Source organism: Acanthopagrus latus, chromosome 16, assembly GCF_904848185.1.
Source record: "Acanthopagrus latus isolate v.2019 chromosome 16, fAcaLat1.1, whole genome shotgun sequence".
Lineage (NCBI taxonomy): Eukaryota > Metazoa > Chordata > Actinopteri > Spariformes > Sparidae > Acanthopagrus > Acanthopagrus latus.
The window spans coordinates 11060287-11077535 of NC_051054.1; the positions used below are offsets into that span (position 1 = coordinate 11060287).

Sequence of the window (17249 nt, forward strand, 5' to 3'; positions counted from 1 at the left end):
ACTACATGTAGCCACGTTGGTCTGATGAAGTAATAGCCGTGCATCATACATTGTGTAAATGCATCGCCAATGTTCATCTAACGAATATGATGGACAATTACACCTCAAGGCATGGCAACATTTCCCATAATGCCTTTAACTACACTGTGGCCCTGTAACAGTTTGCATTACATAAAGACCTTACATAGCAGGCCATATACCTTTAACTGAACACATTTAAGTGCCTTTGTTAAAACCTTGTTGATGACTTTTTAAATCACCTTGGGACGACTTAATGTGCTTGCATAATCCTGAATGTATGACTGAATCTTACACAATAAACCTAAACACACAGTTGCACTTTACAATCATATCATTTACATTTTGCACAAAAGGTGCCTTTCTGGTGCATCGTGAGAATGTTTACCTTTAATAATTCACACACTTGATGTTGATGTTGAATGCAGGATTTATTTATTCATTCTTTTACTTGTAATAGATCTGAACACATCCTCCACCCTCACACTGGAGGACAGACAGACAGACAGAAGACAGATTGGCTCGTGTTCAAGGAAGAATTATGATTTTAAAAAAAATAAATAAAATAAGCAGAAATAAGCTGTTAATGGTATGCAGGGACCTTCCTCACCTCCCTTAAAAGAGCTTTCCTCCCCCCCCGAGGCAATAATTATTGCGTTTATAGAATTAGCGCACCTAATGCTCTCTGCAACTGTCTGCTGGGGGGTCAGACGCGCGAGAGCCCCCCCCCCCTCCCCCCCATCTTTAGGTGGGAGGAGCGTGTTTCACTGGGACGATGCGCGATGCAGCAGTCCCGTCAAAAGCGTCCAGGTCCTCCCCCGGCGCGGTACACCTGTGGTACCACTTCCAACAGCAGCTTGACGCTTGGATTTAATTTTTTTGTATTTAAAAAAAAAAAAAAAAAAAAAGAGTAAGAAGAAAAGAAAGTCTGATCAGATATGAGCGTTTGGAATCAGAGTGTCGGGGAGATATAGGTGAGGTGCCGCAAGATAATTTAAGTAAAGGTATTTTTTTTTTCTTCTTGTTTTTTCCTGAGAATTAATGATTTGGGGATTTTTCTCTTTTTCTGCCTGTGCGTAATGGATACCTCCGGGAACAGACGCGTGTAATCCAGGTGCGTCAATTTCAAATCTAAGAGGAAAGAATGAGCCAAAATGATTCGAATTGCATTCAGATTTCCAGTGGTAGTGATTTACATTGTTTAAACTCACACCACACACACCTCAGAGCCGTGTATCTGTAAAGCATCCCTCCTGTGTTCTCCATTTCAGCTTTGTTTTATTTCCCCCCAATTTAACTTTTGACTGATCAGACATCTTTGAGACATACATCTTCCCTCACACCGCCCGCTTTTTTCTTTTTCTTCTTTTTTTCCAGGACAAAGAGGGGAAATCTCGCTCGAAATTACGATGCATCGCACAGCGGTGGTCTTAATTTTGGTCGTGACTGGCATCGCAGAAGGTAATCTGAGGTTTTTGATCAGTCCTCTGGGACATCTGATAAAAACACAGACGCACACACACAGATTCGTTTCCATTCATGAAAAACAAACTCCTCTCTGGAAGCGTGCAGAGAAAAGTACAACGGATGCATATTTCATGGCTCTGAATGTTTCATGTGTTGTTGGCTTTGTGTTGTGGGTTTTTTGGGAGATATTTCTTTTGATGCCAGCACGCTGCTGCTGTCCCTTTCTGTCTCTTGTCTCAAAGGTTGGGACTGCAGCGCGGGGTGCAACACGGAAAATGGGTTTTGCGAGAAGCCAGGGAAGTGCAGGTAGCGAAACGACCTCGGATTCCCGTGTAGATGATGGCTCGCACCCTGCGGTGGAGGGCTTTGCAACCTTATTTCCATAAATCGCAGGAGCTGTAATTGTTTTCCCTTTGGAGAGATGCAGCCAACTGTTATTCTTCTCTCTCTGTCTGTCTACATTTGTTTGGCGCTTAAGTCAACTGCCAAATCATCCCTTTGTTTGAACAGTGAAGAGCATTGTTATCCTCACAGATAGCTCTCAGGCTCCAAAGCATGCCCAGTTTTTAAAAGCTTTATTTATTTATTTATTTTTAAATCTACTGTCTAGTCAAAAGGATTGTATTCCATCACTGGGAATTAAAAAGAAAATAATGCATTATCAAAAAGCATGCAGACATTATAGGAACAAGAGCAGCACTGCAAACCTCTGTGGATGGTGTATTAATAGTTCAGGATTGTTCCCCTTTTAACTTCCTCTCTCAGGTGCAAACCGGGGTGGCAGGGAGAGCACTGTGACCGGTGTGTGCCCTTCCCCGGCTGCCTGCACGGCACATGCGAGAAGGCATGGCAGTGCCTCTGCAGCGAGGGCTGGGTGGGCAGCCTCTGCGACCAAGGTGAGTCTCATTAAAGCTTCCCCCAGACACCCGCATCTCTGTCTGCCTCCTAACACCTCCTGTCAAATCAGAGGTCAGGGTGAGTCACGGAGCCTCAGGGACACACGGATCGACACCAAATGAAGCCGGTGCCCAGAGAATACAGTCGGCGCGTTTGTAGACGGGCAGTTAGGGGGAGAAAGATCCAAGACAAAGGGAAGTAATCATGGAGAAAAAAAACTGGGTCGAATAAGAAGGCTGAAGCCACAAAATAACAGCAGGAGTTCTCATCATAAAGTGCTGCTTTTTCTGCTTACAGTCCACTCGCCAGAATAAAATGTTGGCATTCTACATTTCTACAAACCACAGATACATATCATAATGACATTTCTACAATACGTGTTGTATACTGTTCACATCACATGTCTGAGCTGACTTTTTTTATCAGCAGGTGGACAGTTGCCAAACCGTTCACAGCATTTCAGCACCACGTCTGGACACCACATTCTGCTTTAGGCGACAAATCCAGATATTTTTAACAAGACATCAGGACATTTCCAGCTGCGTTTGTGGTGACAAAATCTGTTATTTTTAACGAGATGTCAGGATATTTCCAGCTGCGTTCGTGGCAACAGAATCTGTTATTTTTAACGAGATGTCAGGACATTTTGAGCTGTGTTTGTGGTGACAAAGCTGGATGCATTTTATTGTCACTGAGGGACATTTTTGGCCGTATTTGTAGGGACAAAATAATTTTTTTTTTTCACAAAATGTTGAGCATCTCCCAGTCTTTTTCCTGACAACATAAACAGGGCTTTTCAACCAGCTGTCGGGATATTTTTAGGCCTGCTTATAGTGACAGAACAGGGTGTGTGTTTTTTTTTTTTTTTACAAGATGTCGGGACATCTTTTGCCGTATTTATGATGACAAAACCTGGTTGCTTTCATCCAAAAAAGGATCTTCGCCAAACCCTAATCAGACCATTAACACAGTGTTATCACAACATGAAATTGAAAGGTGAAAATTGAACCTTGAGAAATGTAAAGTTGAAATGCATGAGATGCAAGACTTCAACATAAATAGATGAAGTTTCAGCATGTTTGTGATTTAAAGAAACGTGCATTGCCAACATTCGTTCTGGCGAGTGTTTTGCCTCTGGAGCGAGACACCATTTGAGCTCGTGAAAACCTCAAAAGTGATGCTCTGTTAATGTGAATATTCAGGTGACAAAGCATTTAAAAGAGACATTTCAGTTTCAAACACACCCATCTAAATTAAGCACTTAATAACTCCTATATTATCCAGATTTTGTTGCATTAAAAATGACTTACTCCCCCTTGAGCGATAGAGGAAACAAAGAGAAGCAGGAGAACACAAGAAAAAAGGGTTTTTTGTTGTGTTTTGTTTTGGGGTTTTTTTGGCTTCTGGCTCAGTTTGACCTCCTTATCAGCAGACTCAGTATATCTCTTGTTCTGTCAAAGCATACGAGCTGCTAGAAACATGGTTGTTTGCAGTTTTCGTTCCCGGTGACAAGATGCTGTGGTGTGAACGTGAGCGAGAGAGTGGAAAACAAAGGCGAGAGGGAAAAACAAGCAGAGACACAGAGCGATGGAGGAGGAGGAGGAGGAAGAGGAGGAGGAGGGAGGGAGAGCGCACAAGATCTAAATACAGCATGTGTTTTTTCTTTTTTTAACAACAGACACTCGTCTGTGCTCATCTGGGCCTTGTGCTGGTAATGCCACCTGCATAGAGACGGGAGAGGGGGGATACCTGTGCATCTGTCCCCATGGCTACACCGGGGAAAAGTGCCAGCTGAAGAGAGGACTTTGTCTCACCAACGGGTACTGACACCTCATATTTATGTCTCTGTTTTAAGTGAAGGAATACTCCAAGTGCTTACAGCCTTATCTCCATGTGTTTATCAATGGGGGCAATAATCAATACACGGCACAATGTCATTTGGGGGCTCTCTATATGGCCAAGGCAGCTAATCGGAAATCGCCACACACTGAGGCTGGTGTGTCCGTTGCTTCCTCTGTTGGGTAGCTAGCACAGAAAATATTGAATCTGTTTTTCTTTCTACTGTACCAAATGTCGACCGTTTGGTTGTTCTGACTCGCAACGGGCGAGAGGGTGTCTGCACGTTTGTACGACAAGCAGAAACGTTTGCTTTGATGCAATCTCTGCACAAACACGAGCATGCCACAGCGTAGGAACTGGCAGGTTTCCAACTGTGAATGAACACTCCTCTTGAGTGGTGTCCGGCTCATTATTTCCACTCAGAAAATCAACTTTGTTCTTAGGTCAAGGAATAGGGTATGCTTACCTCTGTTTTCCTTACCAGACAGAAAACTGCGACCGTACACCTTCTATGCAAGTTCCTCTTTTTTACCGGACTAAAAAACACACGCAACACCTTCAAACTCAGCATAAATTTATAAAACTCACCAGCACAGTCTGGATGTCCTGTTCATAGAAGTTGCGAAAATGTTCTGGCTCGACACGCCGAGTTCACCCGCTGCTGTCACTTCTCACCCGTCCCTGCCTGCTGTGTCTCATCATCCCTGAAATCTCGGTCACGGCAGCTGTAAATCACCTCTGTACTTTATCCCCTGTTGTCAAACTGACCTCAGTGGGTCTCGGATGCTGTGTTCAGTCCCGGGTCACTCTCACATCAGGTGGCCGAATCCAATCGAGCTGAGCCCGGTCTCCCCTGGTGTTAGTCTAATCAAACTCTAGGGCTGCTGAGCCATGAGCTAATGCTACAGGAAAAGATGGCAGCAGTTGTCTTTTACTCTGGTGATATGCTGCCCTCTGTGTTATGCCCTCTATCCTTTGAATTTATGTCATATTCTACAAAGCTGAGGTAGTGAACTTATTAGCAATTTAAAGTCCAATATCCACTCTCTTTTAGCTCAGTTTTTGGTCTCCACCAACAGCTGAGTAGATCTTCCGCTGCTAAATGCTCCACTGTTGGTAGTACAGCTGGGATACTGACAAGATTTGAAAGTTCTTCAATGTAAAATAAAGCACAACGTGATCTAAACCCCCCTAGCTCTGGCATCATGTTGGAATATTCATTTAAACTGTAACTTTCAGATGTTTCCCAGCTTTTCCTTTGAGCCAGCAATTGCAAAACATTGCCAAACAATAAAAGCAGAGTGACTTCCAATAACATAGCCAAAACAAACAATTTTCCTGCGGGCCTAAATTTTGATAGCGTGCCAAGCACCCCGATGCAGAAAGAATGACGTTCAGAGAATGAATTCCCCAACTTCCTCCCGCCATAAATACAACAGCAGCCATGTTTATTGTGCACTTCCCTTGTCGACGAGCAGAAACCTTTACACAATAGCTGCCAGTGTTTACTTGGGCAGCATCTCAAGCTGCATCCCAACACGGGGACTGCGTCTTTTGAAGTCATCATTTCAAAACCGAGTACATGGCTGTCACATTTCAAATGCGTGTGACCAGAAATTCAGCCTTCTATTGCCCGCATTTGGAGGACACAGCTGAAGTGTACTTTGCATCTGTCAGAATCCCACAATTCCCCCCCGGCCCTGGGTTTAATTATACATTCAGGCAGCCCCTGTCTCCCATCATGTTGGAAATACCGTATTAGCATTACCTATTTCCTAGGACTTTGCCTTCAGGTGGTGCTAACTGTGCTGATAAATATATCACCTGAACTGAAACAATTACTAGGGTAGGGTAGGCACTGCAGAGTGGAAACAGTGACAAGGTTTAAACTACACTGTAGAGAAGTCATAAGGATATACAATATTGACCAATAACTGAGTCCACCAGGTTTGTATGTATTTTTTACATTCTGTGTTAAACTGAAACAGTGAACCTCCTACTGAGATAAATGAGGTAAATGTCCAACTTTATGAGATGGTGAGGAGCTCCCAATAGCACCAATGGATTTGTCCTCATTTGGGGGCGACAAAGCTTTAGCCAGGCCCTCAGGTCCTCTTAGGGACCCCCCTCCATGGGTCTTCCTTCCAAGTACCAGAACTGGCAGTTGAAGTTTGACAGAGGGTCAGTTTCTAACATGCACCCCGGGGGAGAGGGGAGCTCAGATGTATCCTGTGCCATGGTCTTATCAGTTAAGCCATTTGATACATTTTCACATTAAGGCCTGTCGCCATACGGAAGTTGTCATGAACACAGTTTTGCTTATCCGACAGAAATATGAGATCGTGAAATACAGCTGTAGGCTACAACAAAACAAGGGAGAGAATTTTCCAGTGACATGTCTTTAAATTGACAGTTTCTAACGGACGTCTCATTTTGGGAGAGACTAAAACAAGGAAAGGAATCAAGGGTGTACAATTCAAAATTCTGAAGAAAAACACACCTTGAAATCTTGCTTTAAGGTTAAAAAAAAAACCCACCAAAACATTGTCAGTCTCAAAATTGCCTCTCTCCACTGCCTTTCCACAGCTGGATTACAGACAGGACTAGTCCGTGGAGAAATGCCCCTCCGCCCGTCCTCCCCCGCCTGTCGGATACAAATAAAAAAAAGCTCTCTGGAAACACGGCTATAGCTGCCCCCAGACTCTGAGCACCACCATGTTTGTTCTCCATCAGGCAGCCTTGTTATTGACGTGAACACACCTAAAACTCAATAGCCTACACCTCGGTGTCAGTGAACAGACGGCTCTCCTCCTGCTCCCCCAAAAATAATCATTTCAGTCTTATTGTAATTTTCACAATGAGTCGAGTGGAGCTTCACTTGCATGTCAGGGGAATTCATCTCCATTTAAAGTCCTGCGTGAGGTTTCATTAATCAGCTCCTCAATGAGACACCAGAGATGCGTTGAAAAAGTATGCCAGAGCTATTATTCTTGTGACTCGCCGAAAACAGAATGTAAAGGGCTCGTGTAATTACACGGACTACTATTAGAACTATTGATTATTTTTATCCTGGGTTTTCATCAGTTTACTTTGTGGAGCGTGGCTGCATTGATTGGATATGCTGCACATGTGGGAGCAGGAACATTACTGCAGGGGAGCGAAGATTCCTTTTATTCTCACTACTTACTTACTGGTAAAGACTATTAATGAAAGAAAATGAGCTATTCACTGTTTTTTTCCATTCGGGCTGCAGGGCAAAACGACTGAAATTTAAAATAACTATTTTAATAAGTATTTATTCAAGATCCAAAAGGACTGATCTATTTAGCCTCCGATAATTGCTGAGCAACAGCAGCTGATTGAATTGATTAATTAAATAATTCATGCAGCAAAAATCACCCTGCCATCACCCCAGGACTTAATGAGTATTATTCACAGTTCTGTAGACCAAAAGAGCAATTCATTAAGACGAAATAGCACAAATATTCAACACTGAAAGTAAGTTGTTTTTTTTTTTTTTTTTAATTTCATTTCATTAAACCTTTATTTGACCAGGCAATTCGTTGAGATTAAAAGTGAAAATGGAGCATACGAAGAAATCAAAGAAAGCGGCAGAGAAAATCCAATTGCGCTCTTCTTTTGTTTCTTTCTTTTTTAATGATGGCGGCTTTGAACGCCGCCAGAGAGACACAGTCACTAAGGTGTGGCGTTTTATGATTCAGAGCACATTTTGCGCTCTGGTCATGGAAAAACCTTCAGACCCCCTGAAGGTTATTCCATGATCAGAATAGCAGAGAGCTCCTCTGACAAGTTCTCCGTAGATCCTCGGTATCTGGCACAGCAGCTACTTGTAAGTGATATGAGATTACATAGATATGAAAGGACTTAACTAAAAAAAATGCACCGGTGCTGCCGACTTATTGGGCTTAATGGAGACTACAGAACCAGTTGATCAAGTGCAGAGTGATGAGTATGGGGCACTGAGTTGGAAAAAGAAGCAGCCTGCATCTAAATAATGTGTCCATAGCTGTTTCAGTAGTTGCAGGTGTTTCATGTTAATCACCAAATGAAAGCTGTAAGGCTCCTGACTGACTTTTAACACTGGTTGCAGCGATGCACCTAGAATTCTCATTAAGGTGCATCGGCACATATTTCAATAATACATTTTAATTGAATTCTCTTTAAAAAAAAAAAAAAAAAAAAAAAGGCAGATAATGTTTTTCTTAATGAAAATCACAGCACATGTAACAAGAAATTGAGATTACCTCAATTTTAAAAAGGAAGTGAAATGGAGTGCTGAAATTTAACAGGCTTGAGAAATTCAAATTAAGAAAAAAATAAAGATAAAAAAAAACATTTGTCACCAGTTTTAGAGCCAGCCCCTGCAGAACTGCTGTTGAATGTGTGACATACAGCAAAACAAAACCTCAGAAACTGTAAGTGAATGAGTTTTCTTCAATTGAACTGATTGTTGTCAACAAGATCAAACTGTTATGGTGGATAAAATGAGCTAAAGCTAACAGATTTAGATCTTCCAGTCAGGCAAGACAGGCTATAAACATACCAAACCGATACAAGATGCAGTAGTAAAGGGGCCTGGTGAGCACTTCCTCCTGTTGCATGATTATAAAAAGAGACCAAATGAAGACTATTTGATCATTTCAGACCTTTTTTAATGAGCTGTACCAGAGGGTGGCTCTATAATAAAAGTAGCGCTGAACTTGAAGCTGCACCACCTCAGAGAGCTGCTTTCCTGAGGAAGTCTTGACAGATTAAGTGCCTTCGGTGCCATGGCCGCGCATGAGACCTGATAATTAAAAACTAAATGATTTAGAGTTGTTTTTGGTGCAATCACTAAATCGACCTACCTTGAGTAATAATTCAGGATGTTCTTAGTTTGGTTTTTGACATCCAAGGACTGGCCTCAGGTATCCCTAAATTCCGAGAACCTTTATTCTCTTTGTGACGATTCAGTTTTAGGTATTTATATTGATTTGGAATAGTTTATTTGGATTTAGAAAGTTCAATCCTTAATTTCAGATACATTGTTTTTTCTGTTCTGCAACAAAAGCAGGTAATTCATGCAGCACCATCTGCATGGAAAAAGAGGTCACGCATGCAGGTAGATTCTAACTCATTAATATGCACAAAAAAAAAAAAAAATGCTGCAGGACACTCCTCTGGGGAACCCACAGACTTGCAGTAAGGAATAGAAAGTGTCCAACTAACATCGCCTCACTAAACGATTCTGTAAAAGAGGATTGGACCCCTTCTGATGACAGCTTCACCGATAGCTGCATCATAACCACAGGATTAAATATGTTGTAGTAAAGCTGTGCAGTAGATAGGAAGCCTTAAGTGCCCCTGCAGCATATTAACATTGTGCTGCTCTGTCCTCCAGCTCTCCTTGTCAGAACGGAGGCACGTGCACGGATGAGAACGGCTCAGCGGCGTACTCTACATGTTTGTGTCCGCCTGGGTTTTCTGGAGACTTCTGCGAGATCGGCGTTGACAGCTGCCAGCCTAACCCCTGCCTCAACGCTGGCAACTGCACGAGCCACGGCCTGGCCTTCACATGCGTCTGTCCGCACGGCTTCACCGGTTTCACTTGTAATGACACCAGCAGCCTCTCGCCCTGCGCCGGCAGGCCCTGCGCCAACAGGGGCATGTGTGTTGGTCAACCTGATGGAACATTCCGGTGCATTTGCCAAAAGTGGTTTACAGGTCCCACATGTTCCCTGCAGCACAGGCCCAAAGCCAGGCCCAAGCCGGTCAGTGCCAGGCCTGTGGACCACAGAGTGTTTGCCCTGACTCCGCAGCACTACTCCCTCCCTGCTCACACCTTCCACAAGCTTCTCAGGCCGCCGGAGAGGGACCTGCTCAAGATCACCCTGAAGGAGACGGTGCACTCCCCCGGCGTCCTCGTCACCCACGGGCAGCTCATTTGCTTCGGCATGCTCGCCCTGCTCACCTGCCTGGTCATCCTGGGCACCACGGGAATCGTGTTTTTTGGCCGCTGCGAGACGTGGCTGGCTAATGCCAAGTACAGCCAGCTCGTCCGGCAGCAAAGGGAACACCTGCTGAGAGAGAGCGGCGGGGCGAGCCAGGAAGAGCCGGAGCACTCAGTAAACATCATCCTGCCGGAAAAGATAAGACTCACCAGCTTTGGGAGACACTACACCTCCATCTGATTAAATCTACTCTCCCTCTCAAAGGAGTTGAAAAGGAATGTCTAAAAATAGGGTGAAGCAAATTCTATGACTGTTGTACAGTTGTGTTAATACAATGAGGAATATTGGACTGTGCTGGAATGTATCTGAATGTATGGTCAACTGGACTAAGTGGACAACCGTGACGCTGCATTGTAAATCTACTTTTAATTGTACTGTTGGAATACTACTGTTAAAAATGTATGAACTGATAAGAGATGTCTTTTAGCACCTTGATGGCTGTTAAAAACACGTCGTCGTGTTGTTTTTCTTAAGGCCATTTTTGACTTGGAATTAATGGTTCCCTAAGGTTAATACTACAAAAAGAGAAATCAAGTTCATTTAAAAGTCGCCACTAACTTTCCTTTCAGTATGTATAATGAAATTCTTCCTACGATTTATTTTTAATTGTGAACAAAGGTATTCTTATACATATGTATTTAATAACCATGACACAAGCTGCAACATTAATTAATCGATTGTTTTTTTTATTGGTAGAAACTCAAAGATGCACTATGTAAGAGTTTTCATTTAAAATAGTCAAAGATTAAATGAAATTATCAACAGATTGGAAAGAAATAATTTTCCCATTATGTCTCTCACAGTGCTCCCAGTGAGAGAGGGGTACGTACAGTATACTGCTTGCTGCACAGCTAACTGAGCTAACTGAGCTAATTAGCTAACGACAGCCATGGTTGGGAGCAGATAGCGGTTACTCTGGTGATATGCTGCCCCCTGTCTGTATGGAGTATGAAGGTAGCAGGTGGTCAGTTCTCACATACTGCAGCTTTAACTACTGATTTATTGTTTGATAATTTTTCAAGCAAAATGCCAAACATCACTTTGTTTCAGCATCTCAAATTTGAAGATTTAATTGAGAGACTAATCAGCAGATTCAATTAATTGGAAACTGTTGCAGCCTCAATCATCTCCATACAGTATTTTGTGAATTGTGCCATTTTCTGATTAATGCAAAAATACATATTGTGAGTTTGTACAGTATGTACATTTAAAATGTATAATTACAGATTGAGACATGCCACCCGAACAGCTGTACTTTCAAAACCTGCAGGTTGAAACTCTACAGTGCCAGACACTTTTGGTGTATAGGCATCAGTGTGCGATATGTACCTGCAGGTAATTTCATCTCCTAAATACCATCCAGTTCTCTCTCTCTGCAGATGTGCCACTTTAGGTGTCAGTGTTATATATAGATGTGCACTCCGTTATAAAGATGCAGATTATTTCACAGCTCCTCAAGAAATGCCACTCGCTATTTCCATCACCATCTATTTGTATCCGTGCTGCGATCCGGCACCCAGTGAACAGTTTCATTTGCAGCTTCTCAGAGATTTTGGTAGACCTCACAAGATTACTTCTTACTGTCAGTAATGGAATTTTCACAAGTCATGCACCAATGCGTCTACGATCCCTGAAATCAATACTGTAACATCTGTTAGACGTCATCAGGGAAGTGGCCGCCCATTTCAAACAAGAGAAACAGTATAGTATAGTTAATGGAGCTCTGTGGATACACAAAGTTCCAACAAACAGAATTAACAAATGAGATTTTTGGTAAATAATCATAAGCAATGTGGATATAAAGAGATAAAGTTGGTAAAGACAAGTATTGGAATGTGTGGAGCAGTCTGCAGCCTCTAAACCTAGAAAAAGACAGCACACAGACCAAGTTAAACATATTGTATGTCAAATATCCCAATGAGGATAATTGTGGTATAAGAGCACTTCAGCCTCCACTCAGCCTGCAGGGAGACTCAGTTAATGTGGTGGGCTGGATTTCTCCCACTTCTCTGGTGGTTAACTTGTGCTTATAACATGACAGGCTTTCAATCCAGACTGTGTATCACATCGTGCGGAAGTAAAATGACTTACAAGTGGCATTTCTACTGGGTGGCTGTGACTGTAACACTGCAGAGTTTTCCAGTATTTGTTCCAGTCCGAGATTATTTGCTGTTGTTGTCTGTTCATTACTTTTAATAAAATACTGTAAATAAAAAACAAACAAACTGTGTTCTTGTGTGTGTGTTGTCCTGCCCGAGGACTCAAAACCCACCAGAGTTTATATCTTTGTAAAGTATGACACACCAAGCAGGTCAGGCGAGATCAGATGCTTGGCGAGGGGCGACGTATCAGATGTTCCACAGTGCGATACCCGCCGGATGTACATGCTGCATATGCACCACCACCTACCTGCACCGAATATCAGTGGAACATCTGCTCTCCTGCTCTGTGACGCCTCATGTATTCCTCCCCCAGGGCCGGCTCACTGATAATCGAATGAGCGATAGCCGTGACTGTGTCAGCACTCCTCCACTGCTCAACAGTTTCAGACAGCAGTCTCTGTCTCCGCCTTGTGGTGCAAGTTACCTATGTCACCAGTACACTGCAATAATCCAGAACTCAATGTAGGAATAACACTAAATGAGTAGAGTCAAGTTGCTCTGTCTTTCCTCAAGGCACAGCCCAGTGTTTTCATCCTATTCCTGATATAAAACAACTCTATTACGTATTAGTATGAATCACAATCTAAGAGGGATAGCACGCTGTTTAGGATGGTTCAGAGACGCGCCACTTTTTGAGTTTCGGATCCGATACCTGGATTTCAATATCTGCCTATACCAGAGCTCTTCTTCTTGGGTGTCATTAGCATATTTCATTGCTGCTGTTGTCAGTCTGACGCATAAGTTCACAGCGTTCAATTTAAAGCAATCTATTTGAACTGCACTTGCAATCAGTGCACTTCAAACTGATGTGGTAGAGCAAATTCTAGGGCAGCTTCTTCAAGTGTGTGAGTTCATACAGAGTGATTTTCAAAGTGTGCAATGGGAAACTGACAGTGAAACTATGGAATTTGGATCCGTGCATGGATTGGGCCATTCAGTTTAAGAGGAATGTGTCAGTACCAGAAGGCACCTGATACTTAAGGTGGCCGGATCAGCACCATGTCAAATTATGAGTATTAAAGGATAGAGTCACACAAAAATAAAAATATTGTCATTATCTACTGATCTACTGATAATGATGTTTCGTCCACAGAACATTTATTCGTAGCCATTGTATGATTTCTTTCGGGGTGTTTTAATACATCTTTACAATCAGAACAAGACCCCATCAACTAATTTAAGAGAACACTGTTGCACTGTTTTGCTGTGATGCTCCGGAAATGTCTTGTGCACTACGAAACTTCCACCGACTTTCTATCAGCATGAGGGTGAGTAGATAATGACTTTTTCACGTTAGGGTTTTTCCCAATTGGTCTAGTCACGCAAGGGAAAGATGGTGAACCTGTCCTGGTAGTGACACTGTGGCATTGTCATTCGTGTCAGTCCATTGTTGTCAGATGGGATTTCCCCACCCACTCATTCCCATGACGAACAGGGAGAGACATATTTGCTTCATGTAATGAACTTTTTGACGCTGTGTGAACTTCTGTCGGGTTAAAAAAAAATCTACCTGGTGAAATAATAAAAGCAGAAGAGAACGTGGGAGGTGGAGGTATGCACTAGACCAATAGCGTGCCCTGTCCTGCATGCATTTGATTAAGTTCACCTGGAACAATCAGGTGTCGATGTTGACCCGCCCAACAGATGCAACACCAACACAAAGCCCAAGGAGCTGCCAGTCAAGCGAAGAATTACAGTACAGCTTGTACAGTTCACACTGTGCTGAGAGGAGATAATCACAGAGGAAAATGCCATCTGTGGACCATGAAATGATTCTTCTTGCTGCTATTTTGAGACACACATGCGTCTCTGAAGCATTAATGACTTACATTTTTTTTCTAAAGGTGGTTTAGAAACCAACTTAATAAAGTTCAACTGAATTTCTGTTTTAGTTGCTGTTTTACTAGTCTATATTTGGCGGACCCTGCCACCTATCTAGCATCTAATGCTGTTCTTCTGGGAACTTTATTTTCCTCTGAGGACAGTAGCAGTATCATTACCTCATATTGTAAATATTAGAATTTGGAATTTACTTCTTCTCCAAAAGTACATAGTGCCCCTTTTAAAGAAACAATGGATTTCAAATTTTCTTTTCCCCATCAAGGCTTTTCAACGTTTGGTGGCTCTTTTATCACTGTCTCAGGCTCACATTCTGGGATGCAGCTCCAATAAATGTGTGAAAAATCATGTAGATGCAGAGTCTGACCACAAGGTGTCATCCATTTAAAGGGGGACCAGTGAGCGCTGACTGGAGCTGGTGCATTTCACTGCACTGAAAACACCGCATTTCATTTTTCACGCTGAGTGTTTTTCTTTTTTTTTTTTCACATATATGGAATCAACACCCACTTCAGTATTCAATAATGTATCTGGAATACCTGAACAATGCTTGCTTGTTGTATTCGATATCTGTGTTTTGCATCATTTCGTATCAGCCATCCTGTTAAAGAACGAGATGTAACGTATAAAAACAAGAATATGTGATCATTACAGTGTAAAAACGTACAGGTATCGCTGCAGGGATCCTGGTCTCCACTCCACTGCTGTTCCTCAGAGCATCAGTATGCTGTTAAAGGACTCGAGGCCTGTCCCACATGACACATCATTGCCCACTTGTATCACTATATCAGCTCACCAGTTGAGTGACAATCTGTATTCGTTCTTTTTTTCCTGCACTACATCCAGCCATTTCTCACTCCACTGCAAAACGTCTCCTGCCGTTTTTACTGCGCGTCCCTGACCCACGAATAACTGGCCCTTTAAAAACCCCCGCCACTCTGGCAGATCACTTACATAAATGTTGAAACTGAATGTTAATCAGCTCAAATTGCATATGGATTGCAATCTTTTCTTCATGCTGCAACTTGGCACCGAACGCCTCTCACCGTGGCTAATTCAGTCAATACTTGCGACCATGCTGTAGCCAAGGCTGCAATTAAAGCGCCCCAACAGCACCCTCAACTCACTAACGGTGTCCGTATTCCAGTAAAAAAAAAAAAAAAACATCCACAAAAGGAGGCTCAGAGACCGTAAGGAACATCATTTAAAGCTTGGGTTAAAAAGTTAACCCATTAAACCTGAATCGCAGCTGAGATCTTTATGTGTGCTGGGGCCCCCCAGTTCCCCACCACCAACCACACATTTGTATGTGGAGTTATGACCCTGGGGAGAGAGGGGCCCTCACTTTCAAAGCCTAACAGAGAAGCTAAATAAAACCCACTTCAGCAGACCCGTGGGGCTCCCTCTGGGTCACAAAAGCAAAACAGACCAGCAAATGTTAAGTCTCATCCCCCCCCACCCCCACCCAGCCTTGAGCCCCTTTAACCCTTTGTTCCTGTCTGCCACTCGTCTGATGGATGAAACTCAACATCCATGGAAAAATCACACATGGAAAGAATCCAGATCGGATTTGAGGAATTCCAGTAGGGGTTTCTCTTCAGGGGTGTGCACCGGACAAACTTCAAGTTATATTTCATTTATGTGTTTGTGTGTTAAATGTATTCCAGATGAGCTGTAAAGTCACTGTGAAAAAAAAAGGGAAAAGAAAAGACCAGCAACATATTCTCCAACGCTGCCAGACTTACTCTGATTCCAGCGATGTTGGCTCCAAACATTTTGGCTTCGGACCGAGTAGTTGCTGCAACCTTCCCCTATATATGCGCAGTTCAACCGAGGTGATTTCTTTTTGTTTGCCTGTATTTAAAGCACAGAAAACATCAAAACCATCTGATCTGTACATGTGCAAGTAACAGAATTCCTTTCTTCTGACCCTCCTTTAATCGTATTTGACTGCTCATCTTTTAAATTAAAGAGGAAATTGTGAAATCACCAAACACAGTTTCCCAGATTTTGAGGTCATTTCTTCAAACTCTTAGTTTTGTTTGAATCAGAGGTCCAAAGTGAAGATGATGGGTTTTATTTATTCTATTTTTTTTATGTTTGTAACGATATCAAGGAGAAAAGTCCTCATATTTGAGACACTTGAATAAGCAACCAGCTGGTATTCTGCAGACTGACTTACCAATTTGTTTGTTTCAGGTGACCCATCAGGTCCAACCTGTATCCCCTCAGCCGCTGCTTTAGGGCACAGATGAGGGAAATGACTACATCTCTGACTCGCAAGCTGTCCCTGCAAACTAAAGGTGATGTTTCGGCTGCATCCTCTCATATGTCGACACAATGTGTCGAGGATGAGTGCTGATGGCTAAAGGAAAAAGAAAAACTGGAAAGGTGTGATTCCGCTGCCACGTCACAGCTGCTAAGAAAAATAAACAAAATCCCTCTCTCATTAGTTACATTAGAGCTAAATCTAATTTGTTTCAAAGCTGTGATTCATGAAGACTTATTCTCTGGTAAAATTCCTCACTTGATCAACAATGAGCATCCTTATTTGTCACTAAATTTGACCTTTCAAAGCCTGGCTGAGTTGAGCGTACAGTGATTTATGTCCCAAGTTTTCACTTTTACCCTTTGGTGGAGAACATGACTGTGGATATCAAAGTTGACCAAGAATGAAGGCATTGTGGACGCTGGAGAGGCGGGGAACCACAGCATCGGACAAGATGTCGCTCCACGAACAGGTTGTGTCAGAGCTTTTATCCCAAGTCATCTGTGACGGAGGCTTCGCTCCCGGCCGTGTCCACACTGTCACGACGCAGAAGCCTCTGGAGGGATTTTCCTTCACTTTTAGATGGTAGAAAATGAAATCCTTTTCCCAAGAACACTTAGGATGATGGTGATTTTCATGGTATTCATTCCATGTTTAAGGTGAAGGCTCGAGAGAATACAACCAGCTTTAAATCAGGAAAGAGTTACAGTATGCACACAGTTAAACGCCTTCACTCCCAGCTCCGTG

At 42.8% G+C, this 17249-nt stretch overlaps 1 protein-coding gene across 2 annotated transcripts; it reads left to right on the plus strand.

The window, feature by feature from the left end:
* Positions 1 to 832: 832 nt before the first annotated feature.
* On the plus strand, positions 833 to 12453 carry LOC119034287 (protein delta homolog 1). Of its 2 annotated transcripts, XM_037125132.1 has the most exons (7): positions 833 to 992; positions 1118 to 1132; positions 1396 to 1479; positions 1728 to 1791; positions 2251 to 2381; positions 4061 to 4202; positions 9623 to 12453. In XM_037125132.1, the coding sequence occupies exons 3-7, from the start codon at positions 1428 to 1430 to the stop codon at positions 10410 to 10412; spliced, it is 1179 nt and encodes a 392-aa protein (XP_036981027.1). In that variant the 5' UTR covers positions 833 to 992; positions 1118 to 1132; positions 1396 to 1427; the 3' UTR covers positions 10413 to 12453. The 2 variants fall into 2 exon arrangements, with proteins under 2 accessions (XP_036981027.1, XP_036981026.1); XM_037125131.1 differs by having other exon boundaries at positions 833 to 1132.
* Positions 12454 to 17249: the final 4796 nt, after the last annotated feature.

Coding starts and splice junctions, on each gene's coding strand:
- LOC119034287 (XM_037125131.1), top strand. CDS start 1,428: ATGCATCGCACAGCGGTGGTCTTAATTTTGGTCGTGACTGGCATCGCA. Junction 2,382..4,060: donor GGGCAGCCTCTGCGACCAAG/GTGAGTCTCATT, acceptor TTTTAACAACAG/ACACTCGTCTGTGCTCATCT. Junction 4,203..9,622: donor GGACTTTGTCTCACCAACGG/GTACTGACACCT, acceptor TCTGTCCTCCAG/CTCTCCTTGTCAGAACGGAG.